Here is a 19,711-nt window from a genome sequence, read left to right on the forward strand (position 1 = left end):
GAGTAAGTTTTTTAAATTAAAAAAAAAAAATATCCGGATGCAAGTTATAGTCAAAAAAAGTAAAAAAAATAAAAGAGTTAATTTTTAAAATTAAAACAACAACAAAAAAAATCCAGATGCAAATGACTGTCAAAAGAAGTAAAAAAATAAAAGTAAAATAAAAGAGGAAATTTTAAAAATGATTATCAAAAAACATAAAGAAATAAATTTATAAAATTAAAAAAAAATCCCGATGCAAAACTGTCAAAAAAAGTTAAAAAAAAAAATAAAAGTACAGTAAAAGAATAAATTTTTAAAATTAAAAAAAAATATCCGGATGCAAGTGATTGTCAGAAAAGTTAAACAAATAAAAGTACAATAAAACAGTGAATTTTTAAAACTAAAAAAAAATGTGGATGCAAGTGATTGTCAGAAAAAGCAAAAAAAAAATAAAAGTAAAATAAGACAGTGAATTTTTAAAATTAAAAAAAGCAAATCTGGATGCAAAAATGATTGTCAGAAAAAGTAAAAAAAATAAAAGAGTAAGTTTTTAAAATTAAAAAAAGCAAATCTGGATGCAAAAATGATTGTCAGAAAAAGTAAAAAAAAAAATTTAAAAAGAGCAGTAAAATAAAAGAGTAAACTTTTAAAATTAAAAAAAAAAAATCCAGATGCAAGTGATCATCAAAAAATAAAAGTCAAATAAAAGTGGACATTTTTAAAATTAAAAAAAAAAAAAAGCAAGGAGAAATGATTTACGACGTAAGCGATGAGTCTGCAGTGAGATCTGTGTTGGGAGGCCCGTGCATGCGCGCGTGTGTTTTGTCTTTTCTGTCTTTACGGCAGAGTCTCTTTTCTTTTTAAGAGCCTTGGAACACTGACAAAAATTATATATCAGGCCATAAAGGATGAACTCAATAAAACCCCAAACAAACAGCTGGCATGAGGCAGAGCCATAAAAAACCCTAAACGTTAGCAGTTAAGTTTTGGTTGGAGAGGCAAAAAGAAACAAGCAAAATCCTAAATGCACAACAACACTAAGAGGGAAAAAAAAAAAAGCAAAATCCTAAATGCACAGCAACACTAAGAGGAAAAAAACAACAAAATCCTAAATGCACAACACTAAGAGGAAAAAAAAAAACAAGCCCAAAATCCTAAATGCACAACAACACTAAGAGAAAAAAAACAACAAAATCCTAAATGCACAACAACACTAAGAGGAAAAATTAAAAAAACCAAAATCCTAAATGCATAACAACACTAAGAGGAAAAAAAAAAAAGCAAAATCCTAAATGCACAACAACACTAAGAGGAAAAAAAAAAGCAAAATCCTAAATGTATAACAACACTAAGAGGAAAAAAACCCCAAAATCCTAAATGCACAACAACACTAAGAGGAAAAAAAAAAGCAAAATCCTAAATGCACAACAACACTAAGAGGAAAAAAACCCCAAAATCCTAAATGCACAACAACACTAAGAGGAAAAAAACAACAAAATCCTAAATGCATAACAACACTAAGAGGAAAACAAACAAACAAACAAAAATCCTAAATGCATAACAACACTAAGAGGAAAACAAACAAACAAACAAAAATCCTAAATGCATAACAACACTAAGAAGAAAAAATAAAATAAAATCCTAAATGCACAACAATACAAAGAGGAAAAAAATAAATAAATAAAATCCTAAATGCAGGCCGGGCGCGGTGGCTCACGCCTGTCATCCTAGCTCTTGGGAGGCCGAGGCGGGCGGATTGCTCGAGGTCAGGAGTTCAAAACCAGCCTGAGCAAGAGCGAGACCCCGTCTCTACTGTAAATAGAAAGAAATTAATTGGCCAACTGATATATATATAGAAAAAATTAGCCGGGCATGGTGGCGCATGCCTGCAGTCCCAGCTACCCGGGAGGCTGAGGCAGGAGGCTCGCTTGAGCCCAGGAGATTGAGGTTGCTGTGAGCGAGGCTGACGCCATGGCACTCACTCTAGCCTGGGCAACAAAGCGAGACTCTGTCTCAAAAAAAAAAAAAAAAAAAAAAATCCTAAATGCACAACAACACTAAGAGGAAAAATAAAAAAGCAAAATCCTAAATGCATAACAACCTTAAGAGAAAAAAAAAAAAAAACCAACAAAACCCTAAATGCACGACAACACTAAGAGGAAAAAAAAAGTAAAAAAAAAAGAACCCCAGGCACTTAGACACGAGGATGATTTCCTCACTAAATACCTCTTGAGCCAAAACCAAGAAGGGCCGGGACAGGCTTTCGCAGAGGTTCTAGAAAGTGGACGTACACAGCTGCAACTCAAACAATGCTCAGAGCAGATTTCTAGCCTCAAATGCGCAGCGAGCCGCGCTTTTGTAAAACCGATTTATTTAGCGTCCAAGCGAGCACAGCTAGAAGAGAAAACATCAACAACAACAACAACAAAAAAAACCCCACAAAAGTACAAGAAGAAAGAAACCCACAGCAAAGATAAAAGCACAAAGGGTTCAATTAGAAAACAGGAAAACAGGCCTGCAATGACAGCACCCTGGGAGGCCGAGGAGGGAGGATCGGTTGAAGAGGTCAGGAGTTGGAGGCCAGCCTGAGCTCAAGAGCGAGGCCCCGTCTCTACTAAAAATAGAAAGAAATTAATTGGCCAACTAAAAATATATAGGAAAAAAACCGAGCCGGGCGTGGAGGCGCATGCCTGTAGTCCCAGCTACTCGGGAGGGAGGCCGAGGCCGGAGGATCGCTGGAGGTCAGGAGGTCGAGGCCGGCCTGAGCAAGAGCGAGGCCCCGTCTCTACTAAAAAAAAATAGAAATAATCTGAATAACTAAAAATATATATATATACAAAAAACGAGCCGGGCGTGGTGGCGCACGCCTGTAGTCCCAGCTACTCGGGAGGGAGGCCGAGGCCGGAGGATCACTGGAGGTCAGGAGTTGGAGGCCAGCCTGAGCAAGAGCGAGGCCCCGTCCCTACTAAAAAAAATAAAAATAATCTGAATAACTAAAAAAATATATATATAAAACGAGCCGGGCGTGGTGGCGCACGCCTGTAGTCCCAGCTACTCGGGAGGGAGGCCGAGGCAGGAGGATTGCTCGAGGTCAGGAGTTGGAGGCCCGGCTCATTTTTTCTATATATTTTTAGTTGGCCAATTAATTTCTTTCTATCTTTTCTCAGTAGAGACGGGGTCTCGCTCTTGCTGAGGCTGGCCTCCAACTCCTGACCTCTTCAACCGATCCTCCCTCCTCGGCCTCCCAGAGTGCAGGGACGACAGACAGGCGCCGCCACGCCCCGGCGGGAGGTGTCACTCTTGTCGGGAAGAGTTTCCGGCGACAGGGTCACCCTCCCCGGATCCCGGACCCCGATCCTCCTGCCCACGGCCTCCACCTTGAGCTCGGGCCTCCACCTTGAGCTCGGGCCTCGACCCTGCGGGGTGTCTGCTTTCCGATCCACGAAAACGGACCCACAGCGACCCTCGGCAGGCGACGTCGTTTTTGGGAGGACAGAGAAGGTTCCGGAGAGCCGGGGTAGAGGCCGGCTTGAGCGAACAGAAAAGAATCGAGGCCGGTCCCGGCCTCCACGACGGCGGACAAGGAACAGCCTCCAGAGGGAAGGCCGGGGAACCGAGGCCAGGAGGAGGCCAGTCCCAGCCGGGGCACACGCGTGTCCCGCGGCTGCCGGCTTCCTTCCAACCCCACGGCGACCTCTGACCCCCCAAAAGGGACAGCCCTGTCCCCATGTCCCCCCGACTTGCAGGTCTGTCCCCAGAATGTGGCTCCAACCAGGAAAGTTCTAGAAGGAACCTCAAAAACGAGGCCACAGAACCTCCCCGTTGCCCCGTCCTGCCCTTCCCAGTCCCCAAACTGCACCCCGAAATCCGGTTGCCACTGTGGAATTTTCTAGAAGCTTCCCTGGGCAGGGGGGGGGGCCGGGCCCAAACCCCGTCCCCGCTCTTCCCGGCCCGCCCGAGAGAGAGAGCACAGGGTTGAGGCCGAGCCCGGAGGAGGCTGGCGCCTGGCGTGACCCCGGCGCTCTGGGAGGCCGAGGCGGGAGGATCGATGGTTAGAGGCCGGGAGTTGGAGGCCGGCCTGAGCAAGAAGAAGCGAGACCCCGTCTCTACTGAAAATAGAAAGAAAGGAGCTGCACAAGTAAAAAAATATAGAAAAAAAAAACGAGCCGGGCGTGGTGGCGCATGCCTGGAGTCCCGGCTACTCGGGAGGGAGGCTGAGGCGGGAGGATCGCTGGAGGTCAGGAGTTGGAGGCCAGACTCTATTTAAAAAAATACAAAGAAATGAGCTGGACAACTAAAAAAAAATATATATATATATAGAAAGAGAGAGAGAGAGAGAAAAACGAGCCGGGCGTGGAGGCGCATGCCTGTGGTCCCAGCTACTCGGGAGGGAGGCTGAGGCAGGAGGATCGCTCGAGGCCAGGAGTTGGAGGCCAGCCTGAGCTCAAGAGCGAGACCCCGTCTCTAATAAAAAAAAAAAAATAATAGAAAGAAACGAGCTGGACAACTAAAAAAATATATAGAAAAAACGAGCCGGGCGTGGTGGCGCATGCCTGTCGTCCCAGCTACTCGGGAGGGAGGCCGAGACGGGAGGCTCGCTCGAGGTCAGGAGTTGGAGGCCAGCCTCTATTTAAAAAAATACAAAGAAATGAGCTGGACAAGTAAAAAAATATAGAAAAAAAAAAAAAAACCGAGCCGGGCGTGGTGGCGCGTGCCTGTCGTCCCAGCTACTCTGGAGGGAGGCCGAGGCGGGAGGATCGCTGGAGGCCAGGAGTTGGAGGCCGCTGTGAGCGAGGCTGACGCCGCGGCGCTCACTCCAGCCCGGGCGACACAAGCGAGACTCTGTCTTAAAAAAAAAAAAAAGAGCCCCATCTCATTTAAATACTTTTGAAAAGCAAAAAAAAAATAAAATAAATAAAATAAATAAATGGCAAAGTTTGAACGGCTGGAATTCAGGGATAAACAAGAACATTCTAGAATGGGGCATTCTAGCAAAACTTCAAAGGGAGGCGGGGCGGCGGCCTTGTGTTTTCCTGAGACGCCTGTCGGGCTCGTGCTTTGCTTGGGATGGCTGCAAGTTCAAGCCTGCAAACCATTACAGCGGTCGTTTACGGTATTTTTATTGTTATTGTTTTTCTTTCTGCCGTTGCTTTTTTTCTTTCTTTTTTTTTTTGCTTGAAAGAAAGAATTGTAAGCATGCAGCTTGAGCGGCCAGCGAGCCTGACCCGCGCCCAGGAAACGCCGGGCTCGCTGGCAAGGACAACGAGAAAACTCCGAAAACAAGGGGGGGGGAGAAAAAAAAAAAAAAGTCCAAAGAGACAGGCCTGTCATCCCGGCACTCTGGGAGGCCGAGGAGGGAGGATCGGGGGAGGTCAGGAGGTCGAGGCCGGCCCGAGCTCAAGAGCGAGACCCCGTCTCTACTAAAAATAGAGAGAAATTATGCAAACAACTAATAATAAAATATATAAAAACAAGCCAGATATGATGGAGCCTGCCTGGAGTCCCAGCTACTCGGGAGGGAGGCCGAGGCGGGAGGATCGCTGGAGGCCAGGAGGTCGAGGCCGGCCTGAGCTCAAGAGCGAGACCCCGTCTCTACTAAAAATAGAGAGAAATTATGCAAACAACTAATAATAAAATATATAAAAACAAGCCAGATATGATGGAGCCTGCCTGGAGTCCCAGCTACTCGGGAGGGAGGCCGAGGCGGGAGGATTGCTGGAGGCCAGGAGGTCGAGGCCGGCCTGAGCTCAAGAGCGAGACCCCGTCTCTACTAAAAATAGAAAGAAATTAATTAGACAGATAAAAATATAGACACAAAATTAGCTGCCAGAATGGCTCACGCCTGTCGTCCCGGCACTCTGGGAGGCCGAGGAGGGAGGATCGCGATCGAGGTCAGGAGGTCAAGGCCGGCCTGAGCAAGAGCGAGACCCCGTCTCTACTAAAAATAGAAAGAAATGAGCCGGACAACTAAAAATATATAGAAAAAAACGAGCCGGGCGTGGAGGCGCATGCCTGGAGTCCCAGCTACTCGGGAGGGAGGCCGAGGCAGGAGGATCGCCTAATCCCAGGAGGAGTCGGCGGCGGAGGCTGCCGTGAGCTAGAGGCCGACGCCCCGGCGCTCGCTCCGGCCCGGGCGACCGAGGGAGACCCTGCCTCCAACAAAATAAACACTGGGACAATCGGGGAGAGGAGCCGTCACGCAGAAGTGGGGCAGGGCGGAGCGAGGTAGAGGCTGGGGGAGGCCAAAAGGACACGTCCACCCACCCCTGTCGTTGGCCGCCGCGTACAGAGAGAGAGAGAGAGGCATAGAGGCTGAGGGGAAGAGGCCAAGAGGAAGAGGCTGGGAGATAGAGGCCGAGAGATAGAGGCCGAGAGGAAGAGGCTGAGAGGAAGAGGCCGAGACGAAGAGGCTGAGAGATAGAGGCCGAGAGGAAGAGGCTGGGAGATGGAGGCCGAGAGATAGAGGCCGAGAGGAAGAGGCCAAGAGGAAGAGGCTGAGAGGAAGAGGCCGAGACGAAGAGGCCAAGAGATAGAGGCCGAGAGGAAGAGGTCGAGAGGAAGAGGCTGGGAGATGGAGGCCAAGAGGAAGAGGCCGAGAGATAGAGGCCGAGAGGAAGAGGCCAAGAGTTAGAGGCCGAGACGAAGAGGCTGAGAGATAGAGGCCGAGAGGAAGAGGTCGAGAGGAAGAGGCTGGGAGATGGAGGCCAAGAGGAAGAGGCCGAGAGACAGAGGCCGAGAGGAAGAGGCTGAGAGATAGAGGCCGACAGGAAGAGGCTGAGAGATAGAGGCCAAGACGAAGAGGCCAAGAGTTAGAGGCCGAGACGAAAGGCTGAGAGATAGAGGCTGAGAGGAAGAGACCGAGAGGAAGAGGCTGAGAGGAAGAGGCCGGGAGATAGAGTCCGAGAGATAGAGGCCGAGAGGAAGAGGCCGAGACGAAGAGGCTGATAGAGGCCAAGATGAAGAGGCCGAAGAGGAAGAGACTGAGAGATAGAGTCCGACAGATAGAGGCTGAGAGACAGAGGCCGAGAAGAAGAGGCCGGGAGACAGAGTCTGAGAGATAGAAGAGATAGAAGCCGGGAGATAGAGGCCAAGAGGAAGAGGCCGAGACGAACAGGCCGAGAGGAAGAGGCCGGGAGATAGAGGCCGAGAGGAAGAGGCCGAGACGAAGAGGCCGAGAGATAGAAGCCAAGATCAAGAGGCCGAAGAGGAAGAGTCCGAGAGATAGAGGCCGGGAGATAGAGGCCGAGAGGAAGAGGCCGAGAGGAAGAGGCCGGGAGATAGAGGCCGGGAGATAGAGGCCGAGAGGAAAAGGCCGAGACGAACAGGCCGAGAGATAGAAGCCAAGATCAAGAGGCCGAAGAGGAAGAGGCCGAGAGATAGAGGCCGGGAGATAGAGGCCGGGAGATAGAGGCCGAGAGATAGAGGTCGAGAGGAAGAGGCCAGGAGGAAGAGGCCGGGAGATAGAGGCCAGGAGCTAGAGGCCAAGACAAAGAGGCCGGGAGACAGAGGCCGAGAGGAAGAGGCCGGGAGATGGAGGCCGGGAGGAAGAGGCCGGGAGACAGAGGCCGGACTGACCTTGAGAGCCGGGATCTCCACGCTGTCCCCGAGGCCGACGGCGCCGGACAGGACGGTGCCGGTCATCACGGTGCCCTGGCCCTTGATGCAGAAGCAGTGGTCCACGGACATGAGGAAGGGGCCGGACGGGTCCCTGGTGGGCACGGGGACCTCAGACGTCAGGAGCTGCAAGACACGGGCTCGGTGACGCCGCCGGCCGGGGGGGGGGGGGGCCACGGAAAGACCCCCGACATCCTCCCCGGAGACCCATTGTTTTTCGGGGGGGGACACCCGTCATTTTTTATTTATTTATTTTTTTTTGAGCCCGGCGTGACCGTCTCCATGGATACCGATAAAGGGAAGACGTCTACTTCTGGAACCCTGTCATCCTCCTCCTCCTCCTCCTCCTCCTCGCTCTCCCGGGACCCCGGATCCCGTCCCCGGGCGGCGTCTCGTGACTCTGTTTCCCCTTTGGAACCTTCTGGAATCGGCCTCTCCCGCGAGACGGGGCGGGGCGGACGGGAAGGGGCCGCCCGGCGTCTGTCCCTCCCGCCCCGCAACGACAAGAACCGGTTGTCGTGGAAACTTTGCACTGGGGGCGTAACCAAGCCCGGTTGCTAAGGCTGGTTGCTAAGGCCGGTTGCTAAGGCCGGTTGCTATGGCCGGTTGCTATGGCTGGTTGCTAAGGCCGGTTGTTAAGGACAGTCGCTAAGGCTGGTCACTAAGGCTGGTCGCTATGGTTGGTCGCTAAGGCTGGTCACTATGGCCGGTTGCTAAGGCTGGTTGCTATGGCTGGTTGCTAAGGCTGGTTGCTATGGCTGGTTGCTAAGGCCGGTTGCTGTGGTTGGTTGCTAAGGCCGGTTGCTAAGGCCGGTTGTTAAGGCCGGTCACTAAGGCCGGTCGCTATGGCCGGTCGCTAAGGCCGGTTGCTATGGTTGGTCGCTAAGGCCCGTTGTTAGGGCCAGTCACTAAGGCTGGTCACTAAGGCTGGTTGCTATGGCTGGCCGCTATGGCTGGTCACTAAGGCCGGATGCTAACGCCGGTTGCTATGGCCGGTTGCTAAGGCCGGTTGCTAAGGCCGGTCGCTATGGCCGGTTGCTAAGGCCGGTTGCTATGGCCGGTCGCTAAGGCCGGTTGCTAAGGCCGGTTGCTAAGGCCGGTTGCTATGGCCGGTTGCTAAGGCTGATTTCCGCGGTTGGGCTCTGACGGCGCAAAGGCGCGGCCGTCCGGCTAAAGGGCTGGTTTCCGGGGAGACAGGGTTCTAGAAGCTTCTGGAACGTTCTCAGCTCTTCCTGGCGCTTCCAGAGGAAGGAGGAGGCCTGGAGAAGCCTCCCCCCCCCCCGCCCCGGCCTCTCCCGCTGGGACTCCGGCGAGAGACTCCCGAGAGGCCGGGGCCACCGGGATTGTCACCAGCGACCTCGGCCTCCACTTCCGGCCTCCCCGGCGCACGCCTCTTCTCAGAGGACCGGCCCTAAAGGGGAGGCTGAGTGTGTCTGGCGCGGGCAGGAGGCCGAGGCGGGAGGCTCGCTCGAGGCCAGGAGTCGGAGGCCAGCCTGAGCAAGAGCGAGACCCCGTCTCTACTAAAAATGGAAAGAAATTAATTGGCCAACTAATATATATAGAAAAAAACGAGCCGGGCGTGGAGGCGCATGCCTGCGGTCCCAGCTACTCGGGAGGGAGGCCGAGGCGGGAGGCTCGCTGGAGGCCGGGAGTTGGAGGCTGCTGTGAGCGAGGCTGACGCCACGGCGCTCACTCCAGCCCGGGTGTGAAGAAGGTTCTGGAACTTTTCTTAACCGCCAGGAAAACCCAGAGCCTCACTAAAGGAAAGCCGCGGTCTTTATTTTCATTTGTTTGTTGGCCGTTAATTCTTTTTTGGAGGCCGAGTCTCGCTCTGTCGCCCGGGCTGGAGTGAGCGCCGTGGCGTCAGCCTCACTCACGGCAGCCTCCGACTCCTGGCCTCCAGCGATCCTCCTACCTCGGCCTCCCTCCCGAGTAGCTGGGACTCCAGGCACGCGCCTCCACGCCCGGCTTGTTTTTTCTATATATTTTCACTTGTCCGATTAATTTCTTTCTCTATTTTTTTAGTAGAGACGGGGTCTCGCTCTTGAGCTCGGGCCGGCCTCGACCTCCCGGCCTCGACCACGATCCTCCCGCCTCGGCCTCCCAGAGTCCTGGGATGACAGGGCACGAGCCACTGTGCCCAGATCATTTTTTCCATTAATTTCTTGTTATTAATTTCTTTCTATTTTTTTAGTAGAGACGGGGTCTCGCTCTTGAGCTCGGGCCAGCCTCGACCTCCTGACCTCCAGCGAGCCTCCCGCCTCGGCCTCCCTCCCGAGTGGCTGGGACTATACAGGCATGCGCCTCCACGCCCGGCTCGTATTTTCTACATATTTTTACTTGTCCGATTAATTTCTTTCTATTTTTTTAGTAGAGACGGGGTCTCGTTCTTGAGCTCGGGCCGGCCTCGACCGCGATCCTCCCGCCCCGGCCTCCTCCCAGAGTGCGGGGATGTCAGGGCTCGAGCCTCCGCGCCGGGCCGGGTTTCCGACTTTGAGGGATTTGAGGGACGGCGCTGGGGGGTGCGGGGACCGGCCCGGGGCGCCCTCCCGCCGGGGTTGGGGACCCCGGTCACCCCGTACCTCGATGAGCTCGGAGATGCCTTGGGGAGCCTCGGTCTCCGGGGCCTCCGGGCCTCCGGGCTTGGCGGCCACGGGTATGACGGGGGCACCGTGGAACCTGGAACCGGAAACCCCGGGTGACATCGGAGACTTGGCCGCCGGGGGCCCAGGCCACAGAGCCGGTCTCCGTGGCAACGCAAGCAGGACAAGGGTGACGGCCAGGGCGTCCCCTCCTTGCAAATTTTGACCCACCGGGGGAAGGACTGTCCCCCCGTTCTCTCCTGCAGGGCAGCCCGGGACACCGGGGACAGAGAAGGGGACCGTCTCGGGTCGGACATCAAGAGCCGCCCGGGAGGCCGAGGCGGGAGGCTCGCTCGAGGTCAGGAGTTGGAGGCCAGCCTGAGCCCAAGAGCGAGACCCCGTCTCTACTAAAAAAAAAAAAAATAGAAAAAAATGACTTGGCCAATTAAAAATATATAGAAAAACGGTCATCCTAGCAACTCTGGGAGGCTGAGGAGGGAGGCTCGCTCGAGGTCAGGAATTGGAGGCCAGCCTCTGAGCAAGAGCGAGACCCCGTTTCTACTAAGAAAAAAAAAGAAACAAGCTGGACAAGTAAAATATATATAGAAAAAAAACGAGCCGGGCGTGGAGGCGCATGCCTGTAGTCCCAACTACTCAGGGGGAGGCTGAGGCGGGAGGCTTGCTCTAGGTCGGGAGTTGGAGGCCAGCCTGAGCAAGAGCTCGAGGTCGGGAGTTGGAGGCCAGCCTGAGCAAGAGCTCGAGGTCAGGAGTTGGAGACCAGCCTGAGCAAGAGCGAGACCCCGTCTCTACTAAAAATAGAAAGAAATTAATTGGAAAAGTAAAAAGATACAGAGAAACTGTCATCCCAAGACTCTGGGAGGCCGAGGAGGGAGGCTCGCTCGAGGCCAGGAGTTGGAGGCCGGCCTGAGCAAGAGCGAGCCCCCGTCTCTACTAAAAAAAAAAAAATAGGAAGAAATAAGCTGGACAATTAAAAATATATATGAAAAGTCAGCCAGCCTATAATCCTAGCACTCTGGGAGGCTGAGGAGGGAGTATCGCGATCGAGGCCAGGAGGTCGAGGCCAGCCTGAGCTGAAGAGCGAGACCCCGTCTCTACTAAAAAAATAGAAAGAATTAGCCGGGCGTGGTGGCGCATGCCTGTAGTCTCAGCTACTCGGGAGGGAGGCTGAGGCAGGAGGATCGCTCGAGGCCAGGAGGTGGAGGCCAACCTGAGCAAGAGCGAGACCCCGTCTCTTACTAAAATAAATAGAAAGAAATGAGCTGGACAACGAAAAATATATAGAAAAAAAAAAACTGAGCCGGGCGTGGAGGCGCATGCCTGTCGTCCCAGCTACTCGGGAGGGAGGCCGAGGCAGGAGGCTCACTGGAGGCCGGGAGTCGGAGGCCGCTGTGAGCGAGGCTGAGGCCACGGCACTCACCCCAGCCCGGGCGACAGAGCGGGACTCTGCCTCAAAAACAAAAAAGAAAGGAGAAACACTATTAGGGGGAAAAAGGCAAAGAAAAAATCAATGAGGGACGCTGCTGTCATCGTCGCCTGTTTTCTTCCAACAATGGCTTTTCTGTACTTTGCAAAACTGATGGTTTTTGCAAATTTGCTTTCTTTTTTTTTTTTTTTTTTTTTTGAGGCAGAGTCTGGCTCTGTCGCCCGGGCTGGAGTGAGCGCCGTGGCGTCAGCCTCGCTCACAGCAGCCTCCAACTCCTGGCCTCCAGCGAGCCTCCGGCCTCGGCCTCCCTCCCTGAGTAGCTGGGACAACAGGCATGCGCCACCACGCCCGGCTCGTTTTTCTCTGTATATTTTTAGTTGTCCAGCTAATTTCTATTTTTTTTTAGTAGAGATGGGGTCTCGCTCTTGCTCAGGCTGGCCTCGAAGTCTGCGCCTCAAAGCGATCCTCCCGCCTCAGCCTCCCTGCCGAGTAGCTGGGACTCCAGGCGTGCGCCACCACGCCCGGCTCATTTTCTATATATATTAGTTGGCCAATTAATTTCTTCCTATTTTTAGTAGAGCCGGGGTCTTGCTCTTGCTCAGGCTGGCCTCCAACTCCTGACCTCGAGCGATCCTCCCGCCTCGGCCTCCTATAGTCCTGGGCTGACAGACGTGAGCCACCGTGGCAGCTAATTTTGTGTCTATATTTTTAGCTGTCTAATTAATTTCTTTCTATTTTTAGTAGAGACGGGGTCTCGCTCTGGCTCAGGCCGGCCTCGCCCTCCTGACCTCCAGCGATCCTCCGGCCTCGGCCTCCCTCCCGAGTAGCTGGGACTCCACGCATGCGCCTCCACGCCCGGCTCGTTTTTTCCATATATTTTTTTACTTGTCCAGCTCATTTCTTTCTATTTTTTTTTTTTATTACAGACGGGGTCTCGCTCTGGCTCAGCCCGGCCTCGCCCTGCTGACCTCCACTGAGCCTCCCTCCTCGGCCTCCTCCCAGAGTGCCACGACCTGGGCCCTGCATTGCTTTTTTTTTTTTTTAATTATTTTTATTCATGAGCCCCAAAAAAGGCTCGTTCTTTTGTCCCCTTTCTCCTTGAAAAACAAACAAACCACCAGTGTCCCCACAGCAAACACCTCGCGGCAAAGAGACGCGACATAAATTATTGTTTCCTTTATCTCCCCTATATATGTATATAGATATATTTTTTTTTAGTTGTTTTGTTTCGTTTTGTTTTCCGGGGCGGGGGACAGATGACAGATGCGCGAGTGTCCTATGCGACACCCGGCCCGGCCTGTCGATCCCTATCGGATGATGGATTCGGGGGACAGGGCGGCGCGGGGACGTCTGGTGACAGGAGGGGGCCCGCGTTGGCGGGGGGGGGGCGAGCACGGGCCGGGGACGGTCGCAGCCGCGGACAGAACATACAGACGATGGTCAGCGACAAAAACATAAATGTTAGTGATGATGAAATGACAATAAAAAAGTATGTAATAATAATAATGAGATGAAAATTAAAAAATATATATATGATAATAATAATGAGATAAAAATTAAAAAATATATAATAATGGTGAGATAAAAATAAAAAATATATATAATAGTAATAATGAAACAAAAATATATACAATAATAATGAGATAAAAATAAAAAACATATAATAATAATGAGATAAAAATAAAAAATATATATAATAGTAATAATGAAATAAAAATATATATAATAATAACCAGATAAAAATAAAAAATATATAACAATGAGATAAAAATAAAAAATATATATAATAGTAATAATGAAATAAAAATATATATAAAAATAATGAGATAAAAATTAAAAAATATATAATAATAATAAAATAATATATATATAACAATGATATAAAAATAAAAAATATATAATAATAATGAATAAAAATAAAAAATATATATAACAATAATAATGAGATAAAAATAAAAAATATATAATAATAATGAAATAAAAATAAAAATATATATAATAATAATAATGAAAAAAAATTTAAAAATATATAATAATAATGAGATAAAAATAAAAATATCTAATAATAATGAGATAAAAATAAAAATATATATTAATGAGATAAAAATAAAAAATATATATAATAATAATGAGATAAAAATAAAAAATATATATGTAATAATAATGAAATAAAAATTTAAAAAATATAATAATAGTAATGAGATAAAAATAAAACATATATAACAATAGTAATGAAATGACAATGAACACCGTGAACGCGGAGCCCGGGCAATCTTGGCGACAGGCCCCCAGAGACGCCCCGCGCTCGGCCTGTCCCCTGCGCCAGGGAGGGACCAGGACAGCCCGGCCGGGCCCGGGCATTGTCTGAGGCTGAAATGCAAAGAGGAGGCCGCCCTGTTGCCCGGCAACGGCTCCTTGGTGACAGTGACCGGAGGCCCGGCCTCCCTGGAGTGGATGAGACACCACGGGCAACGACTCTTTTGCTTTTCTTTTTCGGGGTGGGGACAGGGTCTCGCTCTCGCCCGGGACCGGAGTGAGTGCCGGGGCGTCGGCCTCGCTCGCGGTGGCCTCCAGCTTTGAGGCTTGAGTGAGCCTCCTGCCTCGGCCTCCCTCACGGGTAGCCGGGACGACAGGCGTGCGCCTCCACGACCGGCTCGTTTTTTTTTTTTTTCATATGATTTTAATTGTCCAGCTCATTTGTTTGTGTTTTTAGTAGAGACGGGGTCTCGCTCTCGCTCAGGCTGGTTTCGGACTCCTGACCTCGAGCGAGCCTCCTGCCTCGGCCTCCCACAGTGCTGGGACGACAGGCACGTGCCATCGTGTCTGGCTAATGTTTTTTATATAATTTTAGTCGTCCAGATAATTTCTTTCTATTTTTAGTAGAGACGGGGTCTCGCTCTTGCCCAGGCTGGCCTCCAACTCCTGACCTCTTCAAGCCATCCTCCTGCCTCGGCCTCCCTCCCGAGTAGCTGGGACTACACGGATGTGCCACGACGCCTGGCCTCACTACTCTTAATTTTATTATTATTATTATTATTTTTATATATATATACATATTTTTGAGACAGAGTCTCGCTCTGTCGCCCGGGCTGGAGTGAGCGCCGTGCCGTCAGCCTCGCTCACAGCGGCCTCCGACTCCCGGCCTCCAGCGAGCCTCCCGCCTCCTCGGCCTCCCTCCCGAGTAGCTGGGACTACAGGCATGCGCCTCCACGCCCGGCTCATGTTTTCTCTATTTTTACATAATTTTCTTTTCTTCTTACCTGCATGATGTTTTAGTGTTAACGTTGAAAATTTTTTCCACATATTTTTAGCTCTCTAGCTAAATTCTTCCTATTTTTTTTTTTTAGTGGAAATGGGGTCTCGCTCTTGCTGAGTCTGGCCTCCAACTCCTGACCTCGAGCGATCCTCCCGCCTCGGCCTCCCTCCCGAGTAGCTGGGACTACAGGCATGCGCCACCACGCCCGGCTCATTGATTCTATATATTTTTAGTTGGCCAATTAATTTCTTTCTAATTTTTCAGTAGAGACGGGGTCTCACTCTTGCTCAGGCTGGCCTCCAACTCCTGACCTCGAGCGATCCTCCCTCCTCGGCCTCCCAGAGTGCCGGGATGACAGGCCTGAGCCTCCGCGCCCGGCCTAGACTCCTAATTTATTTCTCCTCCTGTATTTTTTAGCCTCTCGTGGCAACGTGCTCGCCTTTACCCGACTTAATGTGTCCCTTGATTCGAAGAGGTCCCGGGTGAGACTTCACTTACGAGGCCAGACACATGCCTGTCTGGAATGCCTGTCGTCCCAGCTACTCCGGAGGGAGGCCGATGCAGGAGGATCGCTGGAGGTCAGGAGGTCAAGACCAGCCTGAGCAAGAGCGAGACCCCGTCTCTACTAAAAATAGACAGAAATGAGCTGGGCGACTAAAAATATATAGAAAAAATGAGCCGGCCTATGATCCCAGCACTCTGGGAGGCCGAGGCAGGAGGATCACTCGAGGTCAGGAGTTGGAGGCCAGCCTGAGCCAGAGCGAGACCCGGTCTCTACCACAAACAGGAATAAATTAGCCAAACAAATAAAACTGGGAAAAATGAGCCGGGCGTGGTGGCGCATGCCTGTTGTCCCAGCTACTCGGGAGGGAGGCCGAGGCAGGAGGATCGCTCGAGGTCGGGAGTTGGAGGCCGGCCTCAGCAAGAGCGAGACCCCGTCTCTACTAAAAATAGAAATTAGTCGGCCAAGGAAAAATACATATGGAAAAAAATTAGCTGGGAACAGTGACTCAAAACTGTAGTCCCAGCTACTTGGGAGGAGGCTGAGGCAGGAGGATTGCTCGAGGCCAGGAGTTGGAGGCCAGCCTCAGCAACAGCGAGACCCCGTCTCTACTAAAAAATCACAAATAAATTAATAGGCCAAATAAAATGTCTACAAAAAATGTAGCCGGGCGTCGTGGCGCATGCTTGTCATCCCAGCTACCCGGGAAGGGAGGCTGAAGCAGGAGGCTCACTTGAGGCCAGCCTGAGCCAGAGCCAGACACCCGTGTCTACTAAAAAAAAGAAAAATAGAAAGAAATGAGCTGAACAACTAAAAATATATAGGAAAAAAATGAACGGGGCGGGCGCAGTGGCTCACGCCTGTCGTCCCAACACTCTGGGAGGCCGAGGCGGGAGGATCGCTTGAAGTCAGGACTTCGAGGCCAGCCTGAGCGAGAGCGAGATCCCGTCTGTACTAAAAAAATATACAAAGAAATTAATTGGCAAACTAAAAAAAAAAAAAATATATATATATATATATATATATATATATATATATGAAACGAGCCGGGCGTGGTGGCGCATGCCTGTTGTCACAGCTACTCGGGAGGGAGGCTGAGGCGGGAGGCTCGCTCGAGGTCAGGAGATCGAAACCAGCCTGAGCAAGAGTGAGACCCCGTCTCTACTAAAAAATCACAAATAAATTAATGGGCCAAATAAAATGTCTACAAAAAATTAGCCGGCCGTGGTGGTGCATGCCTGTCGTCCCAGCTACTCAGTAGGGGAGGCCGAGGCGGGAGGATTGCTTGAAGTCAGGACTTCGAGGCCAGCCTGAGGCAGAGCGAGACCCCGTCTCTACTGAAAAAAATAGAAAATCATTGTCCAACTAAAAATATATACAGAAAAAACATAGCCGGGCGTGGTGGCGCGTGCCTGTCGTCCCAGCTACTCGGGAGGGGAGGCCGAGGCGGGAGGATCACTCGAGGCCAGGAGTTGGAGGCCAGCCTGAGCAAGAGCGAGACCCCGTCTCTACTATAAAAAATAGAAAGAAATGAGGTTGACAACTAAAAATATATGGAGAAAAACTGAGCCGGGCGTGGTGGCGCATGCCTGTGGTCCCAGCTCCTCGGGAAGGGAGGCCGAGCCTCCACGCCAGAGGCCGGCTGAGAGCGAGGCCGGGCACCTACTTGGTGTTCTCCAGCGTCTTCTGCATCTTCCTGGTCATCCTGTCGATGGCGGCGGGCCGCCTGGCCGGGGGCAGCAGGTCGATCTTGTTGAGCACCACGACCAGCCGCGGGCAGGCCACCTGGCCGATGACCAGGCACTCGGCCGCCTGCGTCTGCAGCCCCTTCGTCACGTCCAGCACCAGCAGCATCAGGTCGATGATCTGCGCGCCTGGGGGCGGCCGCGCCGGACGGGGACGGAGGGACAGACAGAGAAGGGGAAAGAAGAAAAACAGAAAAGACAAAAAAAAAAAAAAAAAACAGAAAAGAAAAAAAAAACAGAAAAGACAAAAAAAAAAAACAGAAAAGAAAAAGGAAAAGGAAAAGAAATGGAAAGGGAAGGAAAAGGGAAGGAAAAGGGAAAGGAAAGAAACAAAGAAAAGAAAAGAAAAGAAAAAAGGAAAGAAAACAAGAAAAGAAAAGAGAAGAAAAAGAAAAGAAAGGAAGAAAAAAAACAAAAAGAAAACAAAAGAAAGGAAGAAAGAAAAAAAAGAAAAAAGGTAAGAAAAACAGGCGACACGGCTGGGCAGCTTTCGACACGCGGTGCACACGCGTGACGCATGTCCCGGCCCCGAGAACATGTCAGAGGGCCAAGGTGACAGGTCGCAGGGGTCTGCCCCCCTTCTAGAACATTCCGTGTCCCGTCTGCACGCACCCCTGTCTGGGACATCCTCCGGTCTGTCCCCTTCTAGAACATTCCGTGTCCCGTCTGCACGCGCCCCTGTCTGAGGGAGCCCGGTCTGTCCCCTTCTAGAACATTCCGTGTCCCGTCTGCACGCGCCCATGTCTGAGGGAGCCCGGTCTGCCCCCTTCTAGAACGTTCCGTGTCCCGTCTGCACGCACCCCTGTCTGGGACACCCCCGGTCTGTCCCCTTCTAGAACATTCCGTGTCCCGTCTGCACACACCCCTGTCTGGGAGATCCCCGGTCTGTCCCCTTCTAGAACATTCCGTGTCCCGTCTGCACGCACCCCTGTCTGGGAGATCCCCGGTCTGTCCCCTTCTAGAACATTCCGTGTCCCGTCTGCACACACCCCTGTCTGGGAGATCCCCGGTCTGTCCCCTTCTAGAACATTCCGTGTCCCGTCTGCACACACCCCTGTCTGGGAGATCCCCGGTCTGTCCCCTTCTAGAACATTCCGTGTCCCATCTGCACGCACCCCTGTCTGGGACATCCCCCGGTCTGCCCCCTTCTAGAACATTCCGTGTCCTGTCTGCACGCACTCCTGTCTGGGACATCCCCGGTCTGCCCCCTTCTAGAACATTCCGTGTCCCGTCTGCACGCGCCCCTGTCTGGGACATGCCCGGTCTGCCCCCTTCTAGAACATTCCGTGTCCCGTCTGCACGCACCCCTGTCTGGGACACCCCCGGTCTGTCCCCTTCTAGAACATTCCGTGTCCCGTCTGCACACGCCCCTGTCTGGGACATCCCCGGTCTGCCCCCTTCTAGAACATTCCGTGTCCCGTCTGCACACACCCCTGTCTGGGAGATCCCCGGTCTGTCCCCTTCTAGAACATTCCGTGTCCCGTCTGCACGCGCCCCTGTCTGGGACACCCCCGGTCTGTCCCCTTCTAGAACATTCCGTGTCCCGTCTGCACGCACCCCTGTCTGGGACACCCCCGGTCTGTCCCCTTCTAGAACATTCCGCGTCCCGTCTGCACGCACCCCTGTCTGGGACGTCCCCGGTGTGTCCCCTTCTAGAACATTCCGTGTCCCGTCTGCACGCACCCCTGTCTGGGACATCCCCGGTCTGTCCCCTTCTAGAACATTCCGTGTCCCGTCTGCACGCACCCCTGTCTGGGACATCCCCGGTCTGTCCCCCTTCTAGAACATTCCGTGTCCCATCTGCACGCACCCCTGTCTGGGACGTCCCCGGTGTGTCCCCTTCTAGAACATTCCGTGTCCCGTCTGCACGCGCCCCTGCCTGGGACATGCCCGGTCTGTCCCCTTCTAGAACATTCCGTGTCCCGTCTGCACGCACCCCTGTCTGGGACACCCCCGGTCTGTCCCCCTTCTAGAACGTTCCGTGTCCCGTCTGCACGCGCCCCTGTCTGGGACACCCCCGGTCTGTCCCCCCTTCTAGAACATTCCGTGTCCCACCAGCACGCATCGCCTGACAGTCCCAGCCGCCTTCCTCCCGACGTGGGCCTCTAACATTCCCAGCCTCGCCCGGCCTCCACAACGGGCCTCCGCCCCAGCCGATCCAGCGATCGCACACAACAGGGGACCCCTGGGGTCACCGGTGGGGTCACAGAGACCCCACCTGCCTCCGCCGGGGTCACCGCCCTGGAAACGACCCCGGGCCCGACCTCCGGCCTCAGTGGATCCCGTTCGATCCCACGATGGGAAAGTGACAGGTCTGGCCTCAAACTCCCTTTTTTTTTCCTTTGTTGTTTTTGTTTTTTCCAAAATCTCCAAGTATTTGCAGAGAAGGAATCGAACGGCTCCCAGGGGCCCAGGGAGGGGACAGGAGGGACGGAGGGGGCGGGACACAGAGGACAAAGAAAAGAAAAAAAATAAAAAAAAAAAAAGTAGAGGCTGAGAGACCAGCCTCTATGTCCCCGGGTCTATCGGGGTCATTCGTGGAGGCCGGCCGGGGACAGAGGCCGGGGAGGTTCGCAGGGCGACAGGGTC

At 52.0% G+C, this 19,711-nt stretch overlaps 2 protein-coding genes across 3 annotated transcripts in view; one reads left to right on the forward strand and one right to left on the reverse strand.

Moving 5' to 3' along the window:
- MGLL (monoglyceride lipase) overlaps window positions 1-19,711 on the forward strand; it is a 401,877-nt gene that overhangs the window by 150,222 nt on the left and 231,944 nt on the right. The gene's annotated exons all lie outside the window — the stretch shown is intronic.
- Window positions 1-19,711, reverse strand: part of EEFSEC (eukaryotic elongation factor, selenocysteine-tRNA specific) — an 86,341-nt gene that overhangs the window by 25,172 nt on the left and 41,458 nt on the right. For both annotated transcript variants that reach the window (XM_075995935.1, XM_075995934.1), the window contains exons 2-4: window positions 17,044-17,251; window positions 10,176-10,272; window positions 7,555-7,719 (exon numbers count right to left, since the gene is read on the reverse strand). In XM_075995935.1, coding sequence (XP_075852050.1) covers window positions 7,555-7,719; window positions 10,176-10,272; window positions 17,044-17,251 — 470 coding nt within the window. The remainder of the gene's footprint in view (window positions 1-7,554; window positions 7,720-10,175; window positions 10,273-17,043; window positions 17,252-19,711) is intronic.

Source organism: Microcebus murinus, chromosome 20, assembly GCF_040939455.1.
Source record: "Microcebus murinus isolate Inina chromosome 20, M.murinus_Inina_mat1.0, whole genome shotgun sequence".
Classification (NCBI taxonomy): domain Eukaryota; kingdom Metazoa; phylum Chordata; class Mammalia; order Primates; family Cheirogaleidae; genus Microcebus; species Microcebus murinus.